The sequence below is a fragment of the Castanea sativa genome, chromosome 6 (genome assembly GCF_040712315.1).
Source record: "Castanea sativa cultivar Marrone di Chiusa Pesio chromosome 6, ASM4071231v1".
NCBI classification, from domain to species: domain Eukaryota; kingdom Viridiplantae; phylum Streptophyta; class Magnoliopsida; order Fagales; family Fagaceae; genus Castanea; species Castanea sativa.
This window is the reverse complement of record NC_134018.1, coordinates 47,323,163-47,347,694: the sequence shown is the minus strand read 5'-3', so window position 1 is coordinate 47,347,694 and position 24,532 is coordinate 47,323,163. Positions and strand designations below refer to the sequence as shown.

The following is a 24,532-nucleotide window of genomic DNA, read 5'->3' as shown; positions in this document are numbered from 1 at the left end:
ATTTGTTAAACAGAACCTTAGTTATACCGGGTCCTCAAACCTTCTACTTTGGGGAAATTAACATTTGAAGTTACTATTTCTAAGTGTCAAACAGAAACTTGGTTAAGTATGGTCCTCGGACCACAAAGCTTGTGGAAATTGATATCTTATCATTTGTTAAACAAAACCTTAGTTATGCTGGGTCCTCGGACCTTCTACTTTGGGGAAATTAACATTTGAGGTTACTATTCTTAAGTGTCAAACGAAAACTTGGTTAAGTATGGTCCTCGAACCGCAAACCTTGTGAAAATTGATCTCTTATCATTTGTTCAACAGATCCTTAGTTATGCCGGGTCCTCGGACCTTCTATTTTGGGGAAATTAACATTTGAAGTTACTATTCCTAAGTGTCAAATAGACACCCGCGTTAGGTATGGTCCTCGGACCACAAACCCCGTGGAAATTGGTATCTTATCATTTGTTAAAAAGAGCCCTATTTAGGGAAATTAACATCTTTAGTCATTGTTCTTATTCTTATCACACACTTTGTGGAAATCAATATCTTACCATCTATTAATTGGATCTTAAATTGTACATCTGTAAGTATTAAACAAAAATTTCATAAGGTATGGTCCTCAGACCTTACACTCTACTAAAATTGGTATCTCAGATTACAAAGTTTAACTATCATGTGGGTTTTCTAAGTAAGGCACTATATAATATCCAAACTAAGTTAGTTTTTGTCAAGTTCTTGAATGTTTTACTTTGCAAAGCAAGTATGCGCATAGCTGTTTAAAGGTTATAATTGTTCAACTGCTGGAATTAGACTTATTTATTCCGTTCTTTCTTTAGCTATGTGTTAGTGAAAACTTTCATGACAAGCATAAAAAGGACAAAGTAAAATAAATACAACTCAAATAAAAAAAAAAAAAAAACTGTTCTTCATTGATTATAAATAGAATACATCATTATATGTAAAATTGGAAGTACAGAAAAATTCCTAAGCTAGGCCCTAAGCTCTTAGAGAGGGGTCTTGAAGGGAAGTGCTACCAGCCTCGGTGCTCTTCAACTCCAACTCAAAGGTAGACAAGACTTGTTTCCCTTTGTCTGTTGAAGGAATGATGGGCTCCACGTTCTGGATTTGCTCCTTCTCAGCACCTCCACACCCATCCTTCTCTTTATGGGAACCTTCAGGTTCTGTAGGATCAGGAACGAGTTCTAGCACCGCGGGAGGAAGGGCGGGAGAGGCAATAACATGAGTGTCTTCTATCTCCTGTATGTCAAGGGGGAGCCAAACGCTCTCGGGCTTCCTCAGCTCGGAAGCTTAAGGAACCCCTGCTGCGTTTAGAGCCTCCCCCCAGACCTGCTGACAGTATTCTCAGCACAAGGCCGCGAAAGCTTCTGTCAGCTGGTCCTGTGTGGCAGCCACTCCCTCCTGATAACTAGTCTGCTGTGCAGCCTCCAGCCTCCAGTGAGTGCTTGAAGTTGCGCGCTTCCTCCTTCATCCGCGCAAGCTACTTCTCCAAGTTAGAGCGTTCCCTTTGGGCTTGGGAAAGCTCATCATCCTTTTGGCGAAGGAGCTTACGTTGCCCCTCCACTTGATTCTTCATCGTTTTCAGACTGGCTTCGGTACCATCCTTCTCTCTTTTCAGATCGGCCAGCTGAGAGGTGAGCTTTCCATTCTCCGCTAGGGCCTGGCTTAGGGACTTTTCTGTCTCTTGCCTTATCTCCTGCTCCATTCCAGCTCGCTTCCGAGAATCCTCCATGAACTTCTCGGTAGCGAAAACTTCTTAGATGGCCTGTGATAAAGCGTCAGGGGGTTAAACATGATGAAATATTTACAAATGACCCTAGAGTATAAGTATGAAGTGAAACTTACCAGAGCTAAGTCCCTTTTCAAAGAAAGGAACAGCTAAGGCTGGCTCATCTTTTCCAAGGCTTCCATGTCCTTGGGCAGCAGAAGAGGGCGCTCCAACGCATCGACCAGGTGGAGGGCATGGCCTTGTTGGAACGCCCTGATGTTAGACTGGAGGGGAATTAGCGCTCCATCCAATCTCAGCTCAGGAGACCACATGGCCGGTGCTCGGCGCACCTCGTCCATGTCTCTGATCTCCCCGCTTTCAACTGAACGGGCGCGCCCTTTGCCCTTATCTAGCTTCTGCTGCTGAGCCGATGGGGGCTGTTGTTTCATTTATTTCTGTTTGTCGCCCCCAGCCTCCTCGGTCTCCACCTTCCTCTTCTTCTTTGGCTCTTCAGTTAAGGCTTGGGGTCAGCTGGAGGAGGGGGTGGTGGCAAAGATGGGGGAGCTTGAGACCCCCTTGCTCTCTTCTTGGTGACTCTCTCGCCTCTCAAGGTCAAGAGGCCCTTAAGCACGTCCATATCTTCTTCAATAAAGCTATCGTCTAGACGTGCTATCACTAGGCCGACTATCCCAGAGGTCTCGGCGGACTCCTCTTCCTCGTCGAAAAGGACGACAAACGGGTTTCCACGAGGTCTTTGGACGTCCTCAAGTTGAAACTTGTTTATCTCCTCGTCCAACGTGTTCGACGAAGACACTTGCTCCTCTGGGACAACAGTTGGCTGAGAGTGCGTGGCGAGAGGGATTGCCGCGATGGGTTGCGTGTACAGTATGGTGTGGGGGTTGTCAAGAATGTCGTGGTCGGCTAAGAAGTGCGGTCTGGCTATGTGGATCCTCCTACGCCTCCGGTCACCCGCAACGATTGCGTTCTCGATCTCCTGGAAGTCTGAGGATATAGGGTCGTACCCTAGTATCAAGTGAGCCGCTCTAAGTTGCAAGTCTTCACTCACGAAAACTTCTGAGCGTAGCACTCAGTTCAAATCTGCAACGTTGCAGTGGCTCAAGCGCGGGCGCACGTGTTGTTTATTTGCAGGGGAAGACACCAAAACAGACAAACATGGTCAGATTGGTAAGACATTTGATAAATCAAAGTCAAACGGTTTGTAAATGTAAATGAACATTCTAAGATGTTTAGATGGAGTTAGGGGGTGGGAAGTTAGATCCTAAGGAGTCACACCTGGATCTCCCCATTCGACTAGGCAGTGGGGGCCGTCGTGCCAGTTGCCTGAGGCAATGAGGTAGTCGTCCTTCATGCCTTTATTGGACTTGGGCAGACAGGAAATTAACCTAACTACGCTAGAGCGGATTTGATATAATAGCCTACCCTAGTAAGTTTGTGACATTCATACATAAAAACGACGTCATGCCAAGTAAGGTTTAGACCCATCTGCTCGTTTAGAGCGTCGACGCTTCCTAAGACTCTAAAGACGTTGGGAGCACACTGGTCAGGACACAACCGGTGGTTGCGGAGGTATTCCCTGGTCACGCTTCTCATAGGGAGGGTTATCCCACCTTCTATGAAGGCAATCATGGGATGATAACCTCTCCCGTTTTCCTAGACCTAGCCACGGCTTCCGCCGGACAGTATCTTAAACCTACGTCGCTGGGAATGTGGTATTTGGCTCTAAAACCTTCCATCCCAGCGGCGGTGTCAACTGAACACTTGAATTTACCCATCAGAAAGGAACGAAAGACTGAGTTTTAAGAGGGAGAGTGATTAAGGTGGGAGCCGAGGACAGAATCCGAGGAGAATGGATTAAAGAAAAATTAGGAACTTACGAGTTTGAAGTTGTGCGAGTTTCCATGGATTTCTGCAGAGAAAAGGCAACTACTGGTGTTTTGATGTGATTATGCTCTGGAGAAATAAATGAATGCCCATGTTTCCAAAGCGTTATGACGTACGGGAAGCGGCCTCGAAATTGCATCCGTCCCACCAAATTTTTGGGGAGCGATAAGGGCCATTGGATGCTCATCTCACCGTTGAACGTGGGGAACAAGGTGTAACTTACGGTCATAAATGCGCGCGTTTTTTTTTTAAATTGGAAGCGCCAAATGGCATCTTTTGGAACACGAAACGATCTCCACACGCGTGATTATTTACAAAACGTGTGGGGAAAGTTCTTGTTGGATCAAAATCCTATTTTTCTCCTCGGATGCTAAAAAATAGAGTTTTGAGGGGCTATTGTGGGGAGTAAAAGGACCCGCGCAGGCATTTGGGCCTTTGGGCTCTAAACAAGGAGACCCAATCTGTTCTTAAATTAAAAGCCTGTCAGTACTGAAAATCGGCCCATACGCCGAGAAGTCGAGGATATATCCGAGAATGAATTTCTCCTCGGATAGACCCAAGAGAACGCGGAGATTCACTATAAAGATCAAGGCAGAGTTTCGGAAAGACTGTTGGTTAAAAGGGGGGATCCCTGAACCCTCTAGATGCACCGGTGTTAAAAAAATATCTTAGGCAAAGGCTGCCACCTCCACATTAAAGACCATGCACCTACCTCCCTGGCCACATTAATGGGGAAGTGACCCCTGAATAGTAGAACTAAAACTTCTGGTTACTATTTAAAGCACCAAGGGAAGAAGTATAAAAAGGGGGGAGGGGTTAGTTACCAAAAAAAAAAAGGAAGAATTGTAACCTTTAAGAAAGAAAGAGAAATAATACAGAAGTGGTCCTCGGATTACGTCTGAGGAGGTCTTTTTGCAATTATCATCTACTATTTACAAGTATCTTCACACCTTAGCCTGTTATCAAGTTTCCAGTACCTCTAAATTAGATTTCAAACCTACACTCTACAAATTTCATTGTTGAAGGTTCATTGGGCCTGAGCCCATAATTGTCTTTGGGTCCAGGTGCAATTGTGCACTTACAGCACTTATAATTAAAAAGCTGGGAATTCAAGAGTTGAATTTTGAAGTGCTATTTAACTCTACCTAAAGAGTTTTTTTTTTTTTTTTCTCCAACAGCAAGACAACTTTACAATTCAACATATTCATTAATTATATATATTTTTTATGTTGCAATGAATTCTAGGAATGGCAACGGACCGGATTTGGGCCGGGATTTTTCATACCCGGATTCGGCCCGTTTAATAAATGGGTTTTTTATGCGGAGCCTAGACCCGTCCCGCCGGGCCTCGTTTAGCCCTGCCCAAATCATGGCCCAACCGGAAAAAAAAATTTGAATGAAGCCCAAATTCATTTTTGCCTAGATTGAAGCCCAATGATGTGCAAATTCAAGCCCATATAACCAGATTTTTTTTTTTGTCTCCCATCTCTATTTAGTCACTACATTTACAACAAACACAATTTCCTTTACAATATATTACAATTACACGACAAAGCCTCCAAATTTCAAGTCTTTAAACTACAATAACTAGAAGTAGCACAACCCATCTGTTGAAGTCCACAGTTTAAGTAGAAAACACCAAACAAAAAAAATTGAAACAAACATCTCATATTCTCAAAGACTCAAACTGAATACAATATTAAAAAAAAATGAAGAAAGGTAGAGAGAATATATCGGCAGAGAGAGCTTGGGCTAGCGATGAGATTGAGAGTGAGCGAGAGCTTGGATCGACGGTGGTGAATGCTTGGAATGGCGATGAGAGGCTGAGAGCTTGGGCGGCAATGCTTGAGAGTGAGTGAGAGTGTGAGACCATGTGAGCTGAGATTGAGAGAAAGAGAGAAAACAACCTGATCGGAGGTGCAAGTGATGGCCAGTGGTGACAGAGATTAAAGGTTAGGGAGAGGAGAGTGATGTGGGGAGAGCGAGAGTAGCCGAGTTGGAGGGGAGAGTGATGTGAAGGTTGTGGCTAAGTGAAATGGGATTAGGGGATTAGGGTTTTAAAATATATATATATATATATATATATATATATATATATATATATATATGGGGGTATTTTGGTATTTTACCCTTAAACGGGTTGGGTCCGGGTCTGAGTTCAGGTCGAGTATGGATAAAACCTAGACCCAACTCGAACCTGCTTCGGGGTTGTTTTTTTTGTTTTTTTAACTCATACCCAACCCTATAATTTATTGGGCTGAGCCAGGAATCTGGGGGTCGGATATAAATTGCCACCCCTAATGAGCTTATTATTCTTAATTCAGCTCTTGATCTTCGAGAGAGACATGAATCTTTTTAGAATCGATTATATTTGTTTGTTAATAAATAACTTTTATTTGCAAGAATTTAGAAAAAATATGAAAAATCATCATTGAAAATGAAATTTCACCATTGTGAGCATAATATACTTCGACAATTGTTTTTAGAAAAATTATTAAATATATTTAATTGTGCCAATATCAATATTTTTTTGATTTCAACAATTATTACGGATTTGATTTCAACCTTAATCAATATGGATTTGATTTCACGCATAATTTATATGTATTTGATTTCAACTTGTTAATCAATAGGGATCTGATTTCCAAAGTTTTCAACTCAAGGTAATTAATACAGATTTAATCGCCTAGGTTTTCAAATTGGTTAATTAATATGGATTTAATTACCTATCACACTACGATTGGAGATGTGGCATATAATCATGCTTCAAACAAAGGTATGTTCATAAGCTTTTGAAACCTCTTATGTATATATTTAAGCATATTGAAGTTAATATTACTCATTTCATGAACACAATGTTCAAAGAAAATAATGGATTTGTCTTGCTTATGAAATGTTATATAAAGGTATAAATTTTAGTATGATGCAGTTTTTGGGTAATGTCCTCTAGTATAATCTAAAATTAGTCAATAAGGGTTAAATTATTGGTTTTCACAAAAAATGTTATGTGATTGGCCATTATAAGTGGTGAGTATGGACTAAAAAACCAATAGCTTACCAACTAAAAATAGAGTGGCTATAGTTACTTTTCCAATTTCTATTTGCAACTAAGGAATGGTTATTTTCAATCATGAATATAATCAAAATTAGTTTTATCAAAAAAATGGAAGACGATATTCTAGCAGACTCTTGTATTTTATATATAAATGAAAATAATTTTTTTTTCAAAGGAAATTGTTGCAAAATTTGTGCAAAAATAATCATAAAAGATTTTGAAGGGAAAAACATTGAGTTCCATTTTAATATATTATATGATTTAGTTGAAATGTATGAAGAAATAGTTATTTGTGGCTTTCATTTGTTTATATTTGCTAATGGTGAATAAATATTTAGACTTTTATGTATTACTTGTTTTTTGAATTTTTGTATATTTCTTATTCTTAAAGATCAAAATTGTTTTATTCATATATTGGTCCCTAAGACAAATTCCTAGTTTTGTCTCTGGGCATAGGTCTCAGTATGACCACCATTTTTTTTAAAGGTCATGCAGCATGCCATTTATATAAGTGTAAACTAAATAAAAAAAAAAGTCAAATATAGTCTTCAAGTTGTACTAAGAAAAAAAAATCAAAGAAACTTGCTTGAGCGACCATGAGTGTCACATGAAATTTTTGTTTCTCAAATAATGATTGCTTGAGTAGTCGAGCAATCTAGAACTTACTTGAGTGAGCTTGCTTGTCTTCAAAAATCAAAATTGTTGCAAAATTTGTACAAAAAGTAATCATAAATGATTTTCAAGAAAAAAAAAATTTTGAGTTCTATGTGGCTACTTTTTGTACTCCCAGGAAAACTATTTGTGTATTCCCTGGGAAACTATTGCAGTCCCACATTGCCAGAACACTTCCCCACTTTCTGCCTTCTAAGCTTGAGCCGAAGAGAGTGGGACTGCAATAGTTTCCCAAGGAGTACGCAAATAGTTTCCCTGGGAGTACAAAAAGTAGCCACACAAGCTCTATTCTAATATATTAAGCAATGATTGCTCAAATAATGATTGCTCGAGCAATTGAGCAATCTAAAACATACTTGAGTGAGCTTGCTTGTCTTCAAAAATTGAAATTGTTGCAAAATTTGTACAAAAATAATCATGAATGATTTTCAGGAAAAACAACTTGAGTTCTATTTTAATATATCATATGATTGAGTTGAAATGTATTAAGAAATAGTTTTTTGTGGCTTTTATTTTGTTTATATTTTGCTAATACTTGAAAAAATTATTAGTTTAAAATTTCATGTATTACTTTTTTTTTTTTGAACTTTTTGTATAATTCCTATTGTTGCATGATCAAAATTGTTTTATTAATATATTTGGTCCTAAGGCAAATTCCTAGTTCTATCCCTAGTATAGGTCTCAGCATGGCCACCACCTTTTTTAAAGGTTGCACAACATGTGATTTATATTGTGAAAACTCAAATATAGTCTTTGAGTTGCACTTAGTGGCGGCACCACGTTATAGTCAGGGTGTTCCCAGGAACACCCTGACTTGAAATTTTTTTTTATAAATATAATAATTATAAAAAAAAATTATTTGTTTATGCTTTAAAAAAAAAATAGGAACACCCTCAATCAAAATGAGGAACACCCTTAAATTAAAAAAAAAAAAAATTTATTTGTTCTATATTCAAGAAAAAAAAAATTTCAACTAAAATCTGAAAAAAAAAAAATAAAAAAAAATAAATTGTAACAGACCAAAACAACAGACGGCAACTCAGCAAGCCCAACATCAAGCCCACAGCAAGCCCAACAAATTACAGAGAAAGCAAACCCACGGATTCTCCAAAAAAGAAAAAGAAAAAGAAAAAAGAAGAGCACATCAGAAATCAGAAACCTCAAATCAGTAAATCAGTACATTAGAAATCACTAAAGCTAAAGCAAACCTAAAAACATCATAAATCACTAAAGGCTAAACCGCTAAAGCAAACCTAAAAACAAAGCAACAGAGCAACGCCTCCCCTTAGAAGTTAGATCGGTCCAATCACAGTCTAGACTCTAGAGTACGTCATCATAGCATCACCACTCATCGGAGATCGGTCCAATCGCTGAGTCGCAGTCTAGAGCACATCGTTGTCGTCGTAGTCCAAACGCTCGTCGGAGATCAGATCACTCGTCCTCATCGGAGATCGCTCGCACATCGCGTCAGCGTAGCACAGGTATTTCTCTCTCTCTCTCTCTCTCTCTCTCTCTCTCTCTCTCTCTCTCTCTCTCTCTATGTGAAATCTAAAATGAAAAAACGAAATGAAATAACGAGTGAGTCTATGTCTCTGTCTCTCTCTTTATTCTTTAAGAAAGTAACTAAACTGTGATTGGCTAAGTTTATCAATATTTTGCCCATATTTTGACTTTTTGAATTTGGCTTTATCTCATGACTCATGATTCTTATCCGTTGGTTGGTGTGTGACTGTGTGTTGGTATTGGTGTTGGTGCTGGTCAGTTGGTGAGATATTAATTGTGTTTTAGTGTAATGTTATTGTGATTTGTGATTGTGAAATTTTCTGATTGGCAGTTGGCTCTTGTGATTAGGGGCATCAAACAGGCTTGTCTGTTGAGTGGGGTGGGGGTGGATGGGCTGATGGGCACATGAGGCCGGGTAATTGGAAAAAGCAATGTAATAATTTTATGTGAGGAATAGGCTAAATTAATAATTAATAATTTAATAATTAAAGCAGTGTAATTGGGTAAAGCAATAATTAATAATCTAATTAACCAATTAAAAGACAAACAAATTAATAAAACAACTAAAAAATAATAATTAATAATTTTATTAATATGAACAAGATGTAGTTTGTAGCATTGATAATGAGACTATCATGCAACGATTTCAAAATATGAAAATTTGTAGAAGGCAATTGTAAACTTTATGTATTTACATGTTTTTTTATTGTTGTTGTTGTCAATATATATATATATATATATATATATATATATATATATTTATTTATTTATTATTATTAGATAATGTAATTTATGCTTGTTGAGGAACATCCTGGAAAAAATTCCTAGAGCCGCCGCCACTAAGAAAACAAAACCTGAGAAACTTGCTCAAGCGAACGTCCTGTGAGTGTCACACGAAATTTCTGTTTCACGAATAATAATCGCTCGAGCAATCTAGGACTTACTTGAGCGAGCTTGCTTGTCTTCAATTTCTTCATAAAATCATTGTAAAAGACTATTACACTTCTTACATACATTGAAATACAACCAAGGCATTTACCAAATTAAAACCTAACGGCACCTGCATAAGAATGTTCCGACATCAATTCCTCTGTTCTTCAGTAATAAAAAAAAAAATGCATCTTTTATTTTCACAAAATGGTACATGACGAACTGTCTATCAAAGGCAAAAGAGTGCAGCAAGTCAAGCTGCTACACCAGAGCAGCTTAGACAGTCACACAGTACAGGAGCAGATAGTGCAGAACTTGAAGGGTCTATTGGTGAAGGATTAACAGCTAAGTCATCAAGGGATCAAGCCTCGAGCTACAGAGATAAAGGAGTCCAAGATGAATCAAAGTCTGTCTAAACAACAACGTAGTTTAGTTGATATTTGTGCAGTAAACGATCTGTAGCTTTTGTAAATAGAGTTAGTTAGTTTAGTCAAGCACGTGTCATAGTTTGTTAGATTTGTTAATTACTGTTCACACTTGTATGAGTCTGTTAAGTTACTTACAGAGCTGAACACTTGCTTAACCTCTTATATAGGGATTTTAACCTTTTATATAGGGATTTTATTCAATGAATGAAGCTGAGCTAATCAGTTTTCACCAATTTTAATTTTCTCATATTGTATTTGGAGGCACATTTTGCTTTTATTAACTTATATCAATTACAACTGCATATTCAAGTGCAGTCGTAAAGGAAAACGTGGGGGAGGAAATTTTAAGGTTGCCTTCCTCGTCTTTTATGGCAAAACAAAGCTTATGATCCTCACTAAGACTTTCTCGTATAATATAGAAATCCCAGTGTTAGCATTTGGATTGATTCAGGATCCGTTGCTCTCCACTATCTCTCTCAATCAAAAAAGAAAATTCTCATATCCTTGAATCTGGATTTTTTTTTTTCTTTATATAAATTCAGGGTCAGGTTACATTTCACAAAGGCTACGTAACAGGGGCAATTTATCCTGTCCATGAGCAGAGTCAGAGCTTGTTGTGGATTTCACCAAATCAAGGAGCAATAATAAAAGAACAAAATAAACATATCAAGTAAATAGAAATTAGTGATCAAAAGCACAATTGAATGTTGACCTTAGACAATATTTATCCCCATATGCAAGTTGTTAAAGGGTTTCTATAAACTTGTCCCAGGACACAACCAAGTTTATTGAGTTTTACAAATAGCAATTTTGGAGAATACCTACAAAATTTCTTATATTTCTTTGTAACTTACTATTTTGGGGGATAAACCTCTATTTATACCCATAGAGTTATAACCCTTCGAAAGGTACGTACAAAGAGCTAAAATGTTTCATAAAACCATTCACAATGCTCGAAACCTTTCCAAACGTTCAGAACAGTTATCAAAAAATGCTGCAGAAATTCATTTTTCACGAATCTCAATTGATTGTGATGAATAGAGCATCGATCGAAAGCTCTTTTTGATTGATCAAACAGAAATCGAGTATTAATCGAAACAAGTAGAGACTCTAGGATAATTTCCTTCACCACTTCGATCAATCGAACAAAAGTTTTGACCAATCAAACATTCTGAATTTCGAATTTCACTTAGAAAATTCCAGAACTTAAATTTTCACTTTATTCATTTTACAAATGAATACTCTCCAACCTTATATCATTATTATAACCTATACTTGTATATACCTATATATACAACAAAGCTAACCCTTTACCAATTCATATGGCTTCTTAATCTATCTAAGACTCTAAAATCCAAACAAACTAGGGCTTTTACGAGGATAAATCCACATCCAAGCTAGACAGGTTAAGGCTCAACCTTATTAGCAGACATAAAAATGACAAACCATAAATTGAGTAATAAATTTCCAACCAAGGACAAATTACTAATAACTAGCAAGAAAATAATTAAGTTAAAGGTATGGAAATATAAAGTCAAAATAGTCACACTAGTAACAGGGTTTGCACCCTTATAAATGTTGCACCATTGAGAGGTGTTGCTCAATTTTTTTTTTTTTTTTTTATCTATAAATTCTCTCAATGATGGGATTGCAGATGCTCTCGAGTTTTCCAGCTTGTCTGCATACTCTTCTGAATCCACGAGCTGGAGGCCATCTAACCATTCAATCACTTGTTCAATAGCATCTTTAATTTTTTTCTTACTAGCAGGGACAAGCATGGTAGAAATCTTCTCATCATTGATAGTATTCCTCATGTTGTAGGTATAGTTCTCCAAAGCATCCTTAGCCTTGACCTTCTTCCTGTGTTCATCATCTTTGGCCTTGTATATCTCTGCATCCTGGACCATCCTGTCAATCTCTTCACTAGATAGTCTTGACTCATCATTAGTGATGGTTATATTCCTCATTACACCAGTGGTCATCTCCTTGGCAGAAACATTCAAGATACCATTAATGTCAATATTAAAAAAAACTTTTATGCTAGGAACACCCCTGGCTGGAGGAATATCAGGAAGATAAAATTCTCCCAACAAGTTGTTATCACAGGCTCTTGCTCTTTCACCCTCATAAACAGAGAACAACAGAGAAGTTTGGTTGTCAGCTTCAGTGGTGTAGTAGTGTTCCTTTGCAGTTGGAGTGGCAGTATTCCTTGGAATCACAATATCCATCACTGTTTGATTAGCCCTTATACCAAGGGACAGAGGGGTGACATCCATGAGCACGATGTCTTGCAGTTTCTCATTTTTCATACCGGTCAAGATTGCAGCTTGAACAGCTGCTCCATAAGCTACAGCTTCATCCGGATTAATGCTCTTGCAAAGCTCCTTCCCATCAAAGAAGTCTTGCAACAACTGCTGCACCTTGGGAATTCGGGAAGAACCACCCGAAAGAACAACAACATGGATGCAGCTCTTATACATCTTAGCATCAGTCAAACACTTCTCCACAATAGTGATGCACTTCCTGAATAAATCCATATTGAGTTCTGCAAATTTGGCACGGGTAATAGTTGAAAAGAAATCAATACCATTATATAAAGAGTCAACTTCAATGGTAGTATCAATTGCAGAAGAAAGAATCCTCTTTGCTTTCTCACAAGCAGTTCTCAACCTCCTAAGAGCTCTGGAATTCCCACTCATGTCCACCTTGTGTTGCCTCTTAAATATTTCAACAAAGTGCTTTACCATTCGGTTATCAAAGTCCTCACCTCCAAGGTGAGTGTCTCCAGCAACGGCCTTCACTTCAAAGACACCCTTTTCAATGGTAAGTAGCGAGACATCTGCAGTGCCACCACCCAAATCAAAAATAAGGACATTACTCTTGCCAATGCTATCTGCAATCTTGTCTAGACCATAAGCAATGGCTGCAGCAGTTGGTTCATTGATTATACGCAGGACATTCAAACCTGCAATGCCTCCAGCATCATTTGTAGCCTTACGCTGGGAGTCATTGAAGTAGGCAGGGACAGTAACAACCGCATTCTTCACAGTTGTGCCCAGGTAGGCTTCAGCAATCTCACGCATCATTCTAAGGACCATAGATGAGATTTCTTCTGCAGAAAAGTGCTTCTCTTCGCCCTTATAGTTGACAACGATCATAGGCTTGTCACCAAGACCACAAAGGACCTTGAAAGGCCAAAGCTTGATATCTTCCTGAATTAATGGATCGCTGAATCTCCTACCAATTAATCGCTTCGCATCTACATGACAATACCTTTTTAAGGAATTAAAAAATGATTTAACAACAATAAAGCATAAAGAGCAGAAAATAAAATTTTCATTTCTTGTGAATTTAAGGAACGAAAGAGAACATTTTCTAGCTCATATAGGCCTAGTAAAATACAAATAAGAAAAGAAAAAAAATTAACAATTAATTTGCAGCTTTAGCTAGTAATATTTGACCCAATCACAATTTAATAAAAATAAAAATAAAATTCGTTTTATTTGGAATTATTATTCAATGCCGTGAGCTAAGAATGGATGTGATCATCAAAGTTCTATTTACGAGTAACCTTATTATTAATGGGAGTAGGAACAAGAAATGCTTAAGAATAACATTTAAAAAACAAAACAAAAAACAAAAAATTAAATTAAATTAAAAAAATCTTTGAACAAGATTACCGAATACAGAGTTGGTGGGGTTCCTGGAGACCTGGTTCTTGGCGGCATCACCAACCAAGCGCTCCATAGGAGTGAAAACAACATAGGAGGGAGTGGTCCTGTTACCCTGATCATTCACTATTATCTCTACTCGTTCATGTTGCCACACTGCCACGCACGAGTATGTTGTTCCCAGGTCAATCCCGACCGCCGGACCATCTCCTTGGTTCAACATTGACGTCGGGAACGAGAAGCCCAAAGACTTTTGTAAACCGAAACTAAAGTAGATAAAAGTAGAGACTGTATAAGGGCAAAATTTGGGAAACAGTACAGGAAGGGAAAAATTTAGGACGAAAGCATGCGTTCAAACTTAATTTGTTAGTCGGACTCTTTTTGGAAGTTGAGTTTAGTAAAATCGACTTCCGGGTAACTTCAGTCCACGCCACCACATATTTCTGTCTGACGTGGATTAAAAAAAAGGAAAAAAAAAAAAAAAAACTCGACTTTTATAAGTCGATTACAGTGAACTCGACTTCAAGGTCGCTGGAAGAACACACATAAAATCGAGTATACTATACTCGACTTTCACTAAAAGTCGAGTATAGCATACTCAACTTCTGGGCTATTCAACCCCACCCAAGTCACTTATGCGAGCACGGTAAAAAAAAATTTTAAATGGAAATCGAGTTTAGTATACTCGATTTCCAATTAATACTACAACCACCTCAACTGTCTCAGATTAGTACTCTGATGATTCTTAATCCCTTACTCTCACAACTCTCACTTCTCCCAGCTCTCTCCCACGCCCAAATTCTCTCCCTTTCACCACACATCACATTCTACAAATTAAAAAGGTTTTTTCTTCTTCTTCAATAAGGGAGGTAAATTATTCAAACATTTTAAATATATATATATATATATATTTTTTTTTTTTTGTTATACTTGGTTATTCAACCTTCTTCAATTTTTTTTTTTTTAATAAATTACTAACTTTTTTAGTTGATGATGTGCTGTTTGTAATGGTAGTTTATTATCATTATTATGATGGGCTGTTATATTATTATGATGTGCTGTTTTTTTTTTTTTTTTTGATCCCAGCAAAGAAAAGTTTCAACTCTCTTAATAAAACATTGTAAATTATAGTGGCAGGATTCAAGAAACATGAACTTGATGGGCTGTTATATTATTATGATGTGCTGTTTTTTTTTTTTTTTGATCCCAGCAAAGAAAAGTTTCAGCTCTCTTAATAAACATTGTAAAATATAGTGGCAGGATTCAAGAAACATGAACTTGATGGGCTGTTATATTATTATGATGTGCTGTTTTTTTTTTTTTTTTATCCCAGCAAAGAAAAGTTTCAGCTCTCTTAATAAACATTGTAAACTATAGTGGCAGGATTCAAGAAACATGAACTTGATGGGCTGTTATGTTATTATGATGTGCTGTTTTTTTTTTTTTTTTTGATCCTAGCAAAGAAAAGTTTCAGCTCTCTTAATAAACATTGTAAATTATAGTGGCAGGATTCAAGAAACATGAACTTCTCTTGTTAGTTGTAAGGTGTAATGTATTAATTTTTTAAGGTTAGCGACCATGTACAAATTTGTTTATAGTTGTTTCAAATTTTTTTTAAGGTTAGCGACCATGTTATCTTTATATTTTCCTTGAGGCAATATTTGTAGTTCATATCGAATAAAGGTGCTATATTTGTCACTAACTTTCAGTAAGCTTATTTGACTTGTAGGCTTGTAATGAGTTCGATTGATTTATATCTATATTATGGTGGGGAGCTCTGCAATGATGTGACTTATGGAGTGACATATGAAGGGCCTGGTACAAAGTTAGAAATTATTCAGCTAAAAAAATGGCGGGAGATCAATTTGAAGAAGTTGAAAAAGAAAATTATGAAAGAGCTGAATTTGGACCGTCAGTTGCAGGACATAAAAATTACATATCGTGCTCTTCTTGCAGTGTTCAGTGACCGTATTGTCTTTACACCTATTGAAATAAAAGGAGACAAGCATGTTAAGATTATGTGTGACAGGATAAATTCTACGCCCCAATTAAAAGCTGCTGAGTTGTATATAAGTGTGGAGCCTCGTATAGAAGTTGGCGGTGAAGATGTGCAACAAACAACTTTGGAGGGTGGTGGTGGCGGGGAAGAATTCCAATCATTACATGTAGATAGTCATCCGACTCTTACCCCATCCACTATAGTTGGGGGTTATACACTACCATGTCAAGAGACACCAACTCCAATGGAGGCTTGCGGATCTAGTTATCAACAAGAATATATTCAATCTCTAGGGGGGGAAGGCGAAGACAAAAACGAAGATGAAGATGATGTTGATCATGGTAGAGATGAGTATGAAGAGATGATTGGGAGAGATGACTTTCATGAGAATACTATAAACTATGAAAATGTTGACAATGTCTGTGATGATGTCGTGGATGATCATGATGATGATGCTATAGAGTTTCAAGATGATATAGGCGATGGTGATCATGCTACAGTCCCTACATATGAAGCTCATGGCCTGTCATTTCATGCAAACACTTGGGATAATATAGTTGATCCTTCAAGTGTTGAGATACCATTTTCATCAAGTTGGGGGCGGGGAATGAATTTTAACAAAGGGTTGATTTTCCCTAATAAAGAGGCTGTGAAACAAGCATTAATAGTTTACTCTCTGGATAACAACAAGAATTATATAACTGAGTGGTCCAACCAGAAAAGATTGTGTGTGAAGTGCGCAAATGAGTCATGTGCATGAAAGTCCGAGCATTCTCGCAACCAAAGCTTAACGGATTATAGGCTGTCAAAGTATTCGGCGGTCCTCACACTTGTCCATCAGTTGGGGTGAACAAAGATGGCAGAATGATGGATTCGAATTTTCTTGCCAAAGAACTGCTTAAATATGTACTTGAAGATCACACCAGCAAAATAAAGGATCTCCAAAATCTGATGAAGGAAAGGTTTAACCACGATATATCATACTACAAGATATGGGATGCGAAACAAAAGGCTATTGCAAACATACATGGGAATTGGGAAGAGTCGTACCAAAAGTTGCAGAAGTTGTTATTGGCATATAAGGATAGCGATTCAGGTACACAAGTAAAGTTTCGGTCGATCAACGGGGACATACCGGGTACTATTATATTCAAGTATGTGTTCTGGGCTTTTGCTCCTTCCATTGCTGGATTCGCACATTGTAGGCCAGTGATTAGTATTGATGGAACTCATCTTTATGGAAAATATAAAGGAAATTTGTTGATTGCAATGTCTACCGATGCTAATAATGAGATTTTTCCGCTTGCCTTTGCGGTTGTGGATGATGAGACGGGGGCCAGTTAGGGATGGTTTTTAGAATGCTTGCGGATTGCAATACGGGATGTGGTACCCAATTCTGGCATTTGCATAATATCAGACCGACATAAAGGTATAATATCATCCATTGCCCAGTGGCCCAATAATTATGTTCCGGTATATCATAGATATTGCATTAGACATGTGGCCAGCAACTTCAACACCCAATTTAATGCCAAATTCTTAAAGTCTTTGGCCTTGAAAGCAGGATACGAGCATCAAGATCGCAAACTTGAAAAAATATTGGATTGCCTTAAGGAAGTTGAACTCAAATTCAGTAAGGATCCCAATCCCAATATAGCAAAAAAGAAGCCGTACTCCTATCTAACGAAGGAGGGTCTGGATAAGTGGACACTGTCACATGATGGTGGACGCCGCTATGGGGCAATGACTACCAATATGTCTGAGTGTTTCAATGGAGTTCTAAAAGGTGCACGTGGACTACCCATATCTGCATTGGTTGACTACATTTGGTGCAAACTTGTCGCCTATTTCAATGATCGACGCACTAAAATATTGGGTGATATTGAACATGGTCAGAAGTTTAGCAAGCATGCCATGGAGAAATATGAAGCAAATTACGAAAAAGGGACAAGACACTATGTGAGGCCATTTAACCAGCAGAACGGCGTATATCAGGTTTGTACAACACATAATCCACACAGCTCTAATGGGGGAGACCATAGTCATGAAGTAAGATTGCTAGAGAACACATGTACTTGTGGCAAATGGGAAATCTATAAGATCCCTTGTTCACATGTGATTGCAGTTTGTATCAGGGAACATGTCAATGCAATGAGGTATATTGACCCATGTTATACTTTACAACAGCGACTTGCCACTTATTCACATGATTTTTGTGTGCCCAAGGATAAGTCATTATGGCGGGAGGTTGCCGGCCCAAAGTTGTACCCTGACCTTGAAATGTTGCGAGACAAAGGTCAACTTATGTCAACAAGAATAAGAAATGAGATGGATTGGAGGGAGAGTCAACCCAAGCCGAAATGTGGAGTGTGTCATGAAGAGGGCCATAACCGCAGGAGATGTCCGAATGTGATTTGCGCATCAACAAGCAGCCATGTTCCAAACTAGGTAAGCAACGCATGCAATTTTTCTTTTTTTGGGATATACTTATTAGAAGTCAGCAATTCTGTCCCATGTACTAGGAGTGCGAAAAGCTCTTGATAATAGAAGCTATAGAAGTGATAGAAACATTTAGCGTTGAACAATTTCTAACCTATTTTATATGGTGCTCGGTATAAATCACCGTGATGTTAGTACTAGTCTAGATTTTCTTCTACATTGGAAGATATCTAAGTACTTTTCCTACTCATCCTTTTATGATTCTGGCATGATAATTAAATAAATAGTGTCTAATATCCTCGGCTTAGATTGCTTCACATGGAAAGCCATCATTGCATATGCACCTTATTTGGTGTGGTTGTGAAAGAAGAAAAAAAACCTACCACCTGGCTCAACTTAAGCTTTAACCATCAAGCTACTTGAGATTAGATTAATTAATAGTGGGTTTGAGCTTTCTAATAAGATGAATAAATCATGCTTGAGTAGCTTATTACTAGGATTGTTTCTAGTCCTACTTACGGGTGTCCAGTATCTTTAGTATTTCCCTTCCTTTATTTCCAATTATAAATGTCTATCTAAAATTTGGCAGCCTTTGCTCTGTATGCTTGTAGAAATCTGATTTGTTAGAAATCACCCATCATCTTATAAGCAATTTTCTCCCATTTCTTCTCCAATTACATTGCCATTTTTTAAATTATAATCATGGCTTAAAAATGCACATCTCTGGTAAATCTTTTACTATGAATAAGTAATTGAAGGTTGACGCCCGGTTTGTGTTTGCACTGTTTAATAAAGAAACATGGGTACATCATAATCATGTTTGTTATAGGACAGATCAACTTTGTGGCACCATGTGGGCTGCTATAGCCTGTTTCTTTCCATAACTGGAAATGCACTCTAAATTAGATTGTTGGCTTTGCAAGATCAAAATATTCTTGGTTCTTTTTCATATCCTATTACCTTTGAAGCTTATGTGACTTGTCTTTATCTGATTTCTTTTGATAGATCTTGCACACCCTAGTCTCTTTAACAATGCACTAAATGAGCTGATGCAATTGATGAAAACGGTAGGTTATTTCCTTGGGTTTATATAATTTTACTGGTTCCTTTGGATTGGTACCATGTCTGAGTGTTTTTTTTTTCTCCTTCCCCTCAAGAACTTGGCAAAAGATTACTGGTCATCCATGTACTTCATGAAGTTCAAAGAAGAAGCTAGTATGAGATCTAATGGCCTTGAGCTGGAATAGATGACAGGTTTGAACTTCTCTCCTAGGTTGAGTTCTGTACTGGTGCTGATGACCCCTTTCACCAAGAACACTTTTCTAAGGGCTCAGCCAATGATAGTCATGATTCGGACACACAATGAACCAAGAATTGAAAGATGTTAGTACTAGTCTAGATTTTCTTCTACATTGGAAGATATCTAACCTGAACATGTTGTAATCACAGTGATTTTACTACTTGTCCAGAAAATTCTGAGGCTTGAAAGTTTCATTGCAACTTCAATCTACAAAAATCAAATCTTAGCATGATCAAGCTGTAGATATAAAGTTCTAATCTTTTATCCCAAAAAAAGAAAAGAAAAAAAGCCATGGATATATTATATAATGTTGCTTACACTGCTTTTTCTTCTTTGGTTCTAGGTGCATCACCACATCCGGTGGAAGGAGATTGAATATTTATTAATGGAGAGTCAATATTTTCAAGACTGCAAGAGCACTGAATCAGCATGACCAGCAATAAAAATGGATGACCAGCAAGAGCACTATTATTAAGTGTTTTGTTTGCTTAAATTCTGGAATTAGACTGTCAGTAACCTCTGGACTGAATTTCAAATACAGTATTTAATTTTTTATTTTTGATTATGAAGTTGTTCCAAATTTGGATGTTTAGGATAGAGATATTAGAGGGTCTTTGTCATCTTAAATGACTGATTATTAAGTGGCAGCAGCTTTTTAATGGAAAAAGGCACTCTTTCTTGATTTAATAGGAAATAGTAGATAAGGGAAAAATTTTAGGACAAGGGTATATAGTAGATCATGTCATGGCTTACTAATCCATGGGATAGATGCTACTGATTCTGTATATATTTTTATTAGATTGCCTTGATAACACCAACGATTTAGGCTACGTTCGCACATTTTTCTTCAAAGGAGAAATACATCTTCTACACTGTTCTGCAGTGCTCTTATTGCAGTGTTAAATGAAGAAAAGTATGGTATATGTTTGAAGTTTTCTTTGAAAAAAATTATAACTGAAAATTCTTGAAAATAACATATGCAATTATAACTCTATATATTCAAATTCATTTTTACTTAGCAATATAAAAGCTTTTTTTTTATTTATTTTTATTATTAGTGAGTTTACAAATGCACCTAGTAATGGGTTTGAACCAGCAATCTTACCCTCCACCCTCTCTTATAAGCAATATAAGAAGCATTGTAGAATAATTATAAACATTGCTTTCAATGCACAGTATCAATGCACCTAAGCCAATTCAGCACTTCACTACTTGGTTGACAACCAGCTAGGTGGACTGGAAGCTTTCTAGACATTTTGAGCATTTTATCCCATTGAGTTCCACAACAAAGTTATTGCACTGAAGAAACATTACTACTTCCAAGAGAGTAGTATATATCATACCTACCTCTTAAATATGAAAAATAACCTTTTGTATCCCACTCAATGATTTCCCTTCACTACTTTCTTGGACCAACAGACCATGTCTTTTCATTCAAAATTGCTTCCCCACAAACACCATGGTGGAACTGGAATACCACTTTACCTCTAGGAAAGTACAACTAATCAGTGCACTCCATCATACTCCCAACTAAAGCCAATGAGCACTACAGTTCAAATGCCACTTCCTCCTCCCACAAAAATACGTGAATAGCAAGGTCGTGGTTCAAAACCCCATTGGAGCGTCTGTGACTTACCAATCAAAAAAGAAATCATACTCCAACTAAAGATTCAAAACACCACCCACTCTACTTTTAGAAACTCCATGGTTAACATTGTCCTAGTGAGATAAAGATACTTTTCTCCTCAGATCCAAAAATACTCCATGATTCTCATCACCTACGTAACAAAAACTGATATTTACCAATTCATACCAATGGGTTCCACTCAAACAGTACAATTTATAGAAGTGGAATGCAGATAATGCTAATGCTCCAAAAATAGGGGTGCCCACAAAATAAAATCTATTCATTCTATTTTTCTTAAAGGAATTGAGACATTATTAACAACCAAACACTGCTTAAAAAAATTCATTGTAGCACCAGTTATATCCAGCAGTTTCTTTAAATTTTCATCTAGTAGTTTCTTTAAATTCTCTACATCTTCATTCTTCTGGATCAGAAGGACTCCAACAACAGCTATAAACAGTAGAGTTTTACAAAAGAAGATGCCCATTTGGTCAACCAAACCCACCCCAGTCAAGCTATCAACTATATAAGCCATGAAGAAGCCTATCATTAAAGTGCGGCCTGCATAAAACACAATATACAGCATAGACAGATTAGTAAGATATAGGGTCCGTTTGGAAAAAAAGCAAAACGTGGACGCAGAAAATATAAGCTGGATCCAAACCCTCTCATAGCATCTTATATATATACACACACATTTCATTTAAGAGAAAACAAATGCACTAAACAAACCATTAAGCCATTTTCTTCTCGTAGCCTCAAAACCGCAAGAAAGGGGAGATTGAACCTACTAATTGTTTCAATGGATCCAGTTAAATTTTTTTTTTTTTAACTTAATGCAAATATTCAAGTCTCAAGCCTGCTGTACACATATAACCCACATTTTCTCACTGCAATTGGATAAATGAGGACTGGCCTTCATCTATATTGAACATACAAATTATTTGTCAGTCTAAATTTCTCCATTTGATGATAATAATTCCCAAAACTTAATGGAACCAAACCAGATAGCTTATCCCTAAGGAGATTGGCCTGTGAGCTGGGAGGCACTATACCAAAGGAGATTAGAAATCTCACGAATCTTTCTGTTCTGAATTTAAATTCAAAAGCAAACATGTTGGAGGAGCCTTCTCCAAGAAGAATAAGTGTAAGCTTCAAGTCTCTAAACTTGGCATTGTTTCTGGTTGTCACTATCGCATATTTTCTTCACTTATTTATTTATTTATTATTTTTTAAGAAAAAACAAGAAGGAGGTGACATTTATAAAAGAAGGAGGTGACATTTGAACTAGAGCTCATTGGCCATGGTTTCTTTACAATGTAGAATTCTCTACACTTTCCCCTCTTTGGGGCACTTTGTTATATTGAATATTTTATGCTGCTTCTAGGCGTTGTTTATGGAGTTTGTGATGAGGTTGCTGCATGGCCATATAGAAAAGAAAGGGAAATTTCAGACGAGGTCTATTTCGGCCTCAAAACTGCACAAGGTCTTCTAGAGTTCAAGTGCAAGAACAAGAATCATAAGCAGAAATGGGTTGATGAAATTCAGAATCTTCTTCGTCCAGTTAGCTGCAATGAAGTAACTGAAGGCTCTCTAGAATTTCTTAGTGTTAGTAATAGTGAGAAGCTTTTCTTTTATACACATAATTTTGGACCACGTAGCGCACTGTTCCTATGTTTTGTTTTTGGGACAAGAAATGTGAAAATTTTTACTTGAGAGTTTTCACTTTTCAAAGCAATTATGTAATCAGAAATTTATAATGCAGTGGAATATTATGAGATTCCATAGAAGGAAAAGACTAAATGGTATACCAATTTCAATTATGAGATTCCAATTTAAAAGCACCTACTTTGGCGGCAAACCCTAATTCCAAAAAGACTGGCTCTGCAGAGCACAAGGGATAGAAAATGTGTTTTAACACTTGTCAGTAACCTCTCGAAAATACATAATACCTTTGTCATCCTGTTATGGCATTTTCTAACTGATATAAAAAAACTACAGGGCCTATTTTCCTTTTACTGATACTAGGCAAAATGTTAAATCATGATTCTAAAATCAAGGTATAATGTAAAGAAATTTCACTTGTAAAAAGAGTTCAAATGGCATACAGACATAAGCCACAAACCTAAATATGCTTATTTGTATAATCATTCTCGTATACAATCAAACCTTTCTATTAAACAAGAGTCATAATTTTGCCATTATTAAAAGAGGCAGAAAGGAAAGAAAAAAAATAATGACGGTTCAATGGGGAGTCAAAAAGAAAAAATGATTAAAATGGGAAGCCACATGTGGCTCAGTTTGCACTTCATAATGTTATCTGAAGCAGAATCAACACCATGAGTACATCAAAAGATATTTAGAGATTAAAATGTGATTACCACTTCAAGAGATAAGGACTGAAACTCTTAGCAATATTAAATTATATTGGCCCATACTATATTGTGATATCTAGCATGGACACCTACAAATACAGTCACCAAACTTGATTGTTGGAACTAAGCTCAAGATTAATCCCTTTAATTTTTAAATGCTAGATTGCTGAAAATGAGATGTTCTTAAAAAAATTTCAACTGCAAACCAATTTTTTTTTAGTCTAAGCAATAATCGTGCCTTTCCATACACCATATTTCTTTTAAGCATGCCTGTAGGATCAAAGTTAACTAACAGAATTAACCTCCAAATAAACCCTACTAGAGCTAGAATGGATGAGAAATGGGAAGTTCTAGTGCAACAAAGACCCTTTTCAATTCTAGGTGTAAAGAGACAACTTAAGGGAAATCAAAACAAAGTTATATCATAACCTAAAAAAGTATACAACTATTAGATGACCAAATCTCCCAAAAGCTTATGCTATTAGGAAATGGTGAATTTAGTCACTTAACCATAATTCTAACACTCCCTTACACGTGTAGGCTCAAACTACTTTTTAATGGGTGAACTTCCTGCATCTTTGTCGCAAATGCTGAACCTCGTGGGGCTTTATGTTCAGCAGAACAAGCTTTCTGGTCAGGAAAATATGCTTTCTAGACATATACCAGAGAAAATAGGCTTTCTAGTCAGGAAAATAGGCTTTCTGGACATATACCAGAGAAAATATGCAGCCTGACCAACCTGTTTTTCTTGAATCTGTCAGAAAATATGCTATGTTTTCTTTTTCATTTTTGGTGGTGTTGCTATACGTATAAGTGCTATTGATTTACCAATCTCTAACTGTTAGGCTTATTGTATGACAATCACTTAACAAAGCAACAAAAAACATGCCTTAGTCCCAAAAGGATAAACC

At 37.1% G+C, this 24,532-nt stretch overlaps 1 protein-coding gene and 1 pseudogene across 1 annotated transcript; one reads left to right on the top strand and one right to left on the bottom strand.

Annotated features, from left to right (window-relative positions):
- Positions 1 to 11,830: 11,830 nt before the first annotated feature.
- LOC142641255 (heat shock cognate 70 kDa protein-like) lies at positions 11,831 to 14,142 on the bottom strand (annotated as a pseudogene).
- A 2,605-nt stretch (positions 14,143 to 16,747) lies between these two features.
- LOC142640076 (uncharacterized) lies at positions 16,748 to 18,328 on the top strand. Its single transcript, XM_075814173.1, has 2 exons — positions 16,748 to 17,219; positions 17,445 to 18,328. Exons 1-2 carry the CDS (start codon positions 16,748 to 16,750, stop codon positions 18,326 to 18,328), a joined length of 1,356 nt encoding a protein of 451 aa, XP_075670288.1.
- The last annotated feature ends 6,204 nt before the right edge of the window (positions 18,329 to 24,532 follow it).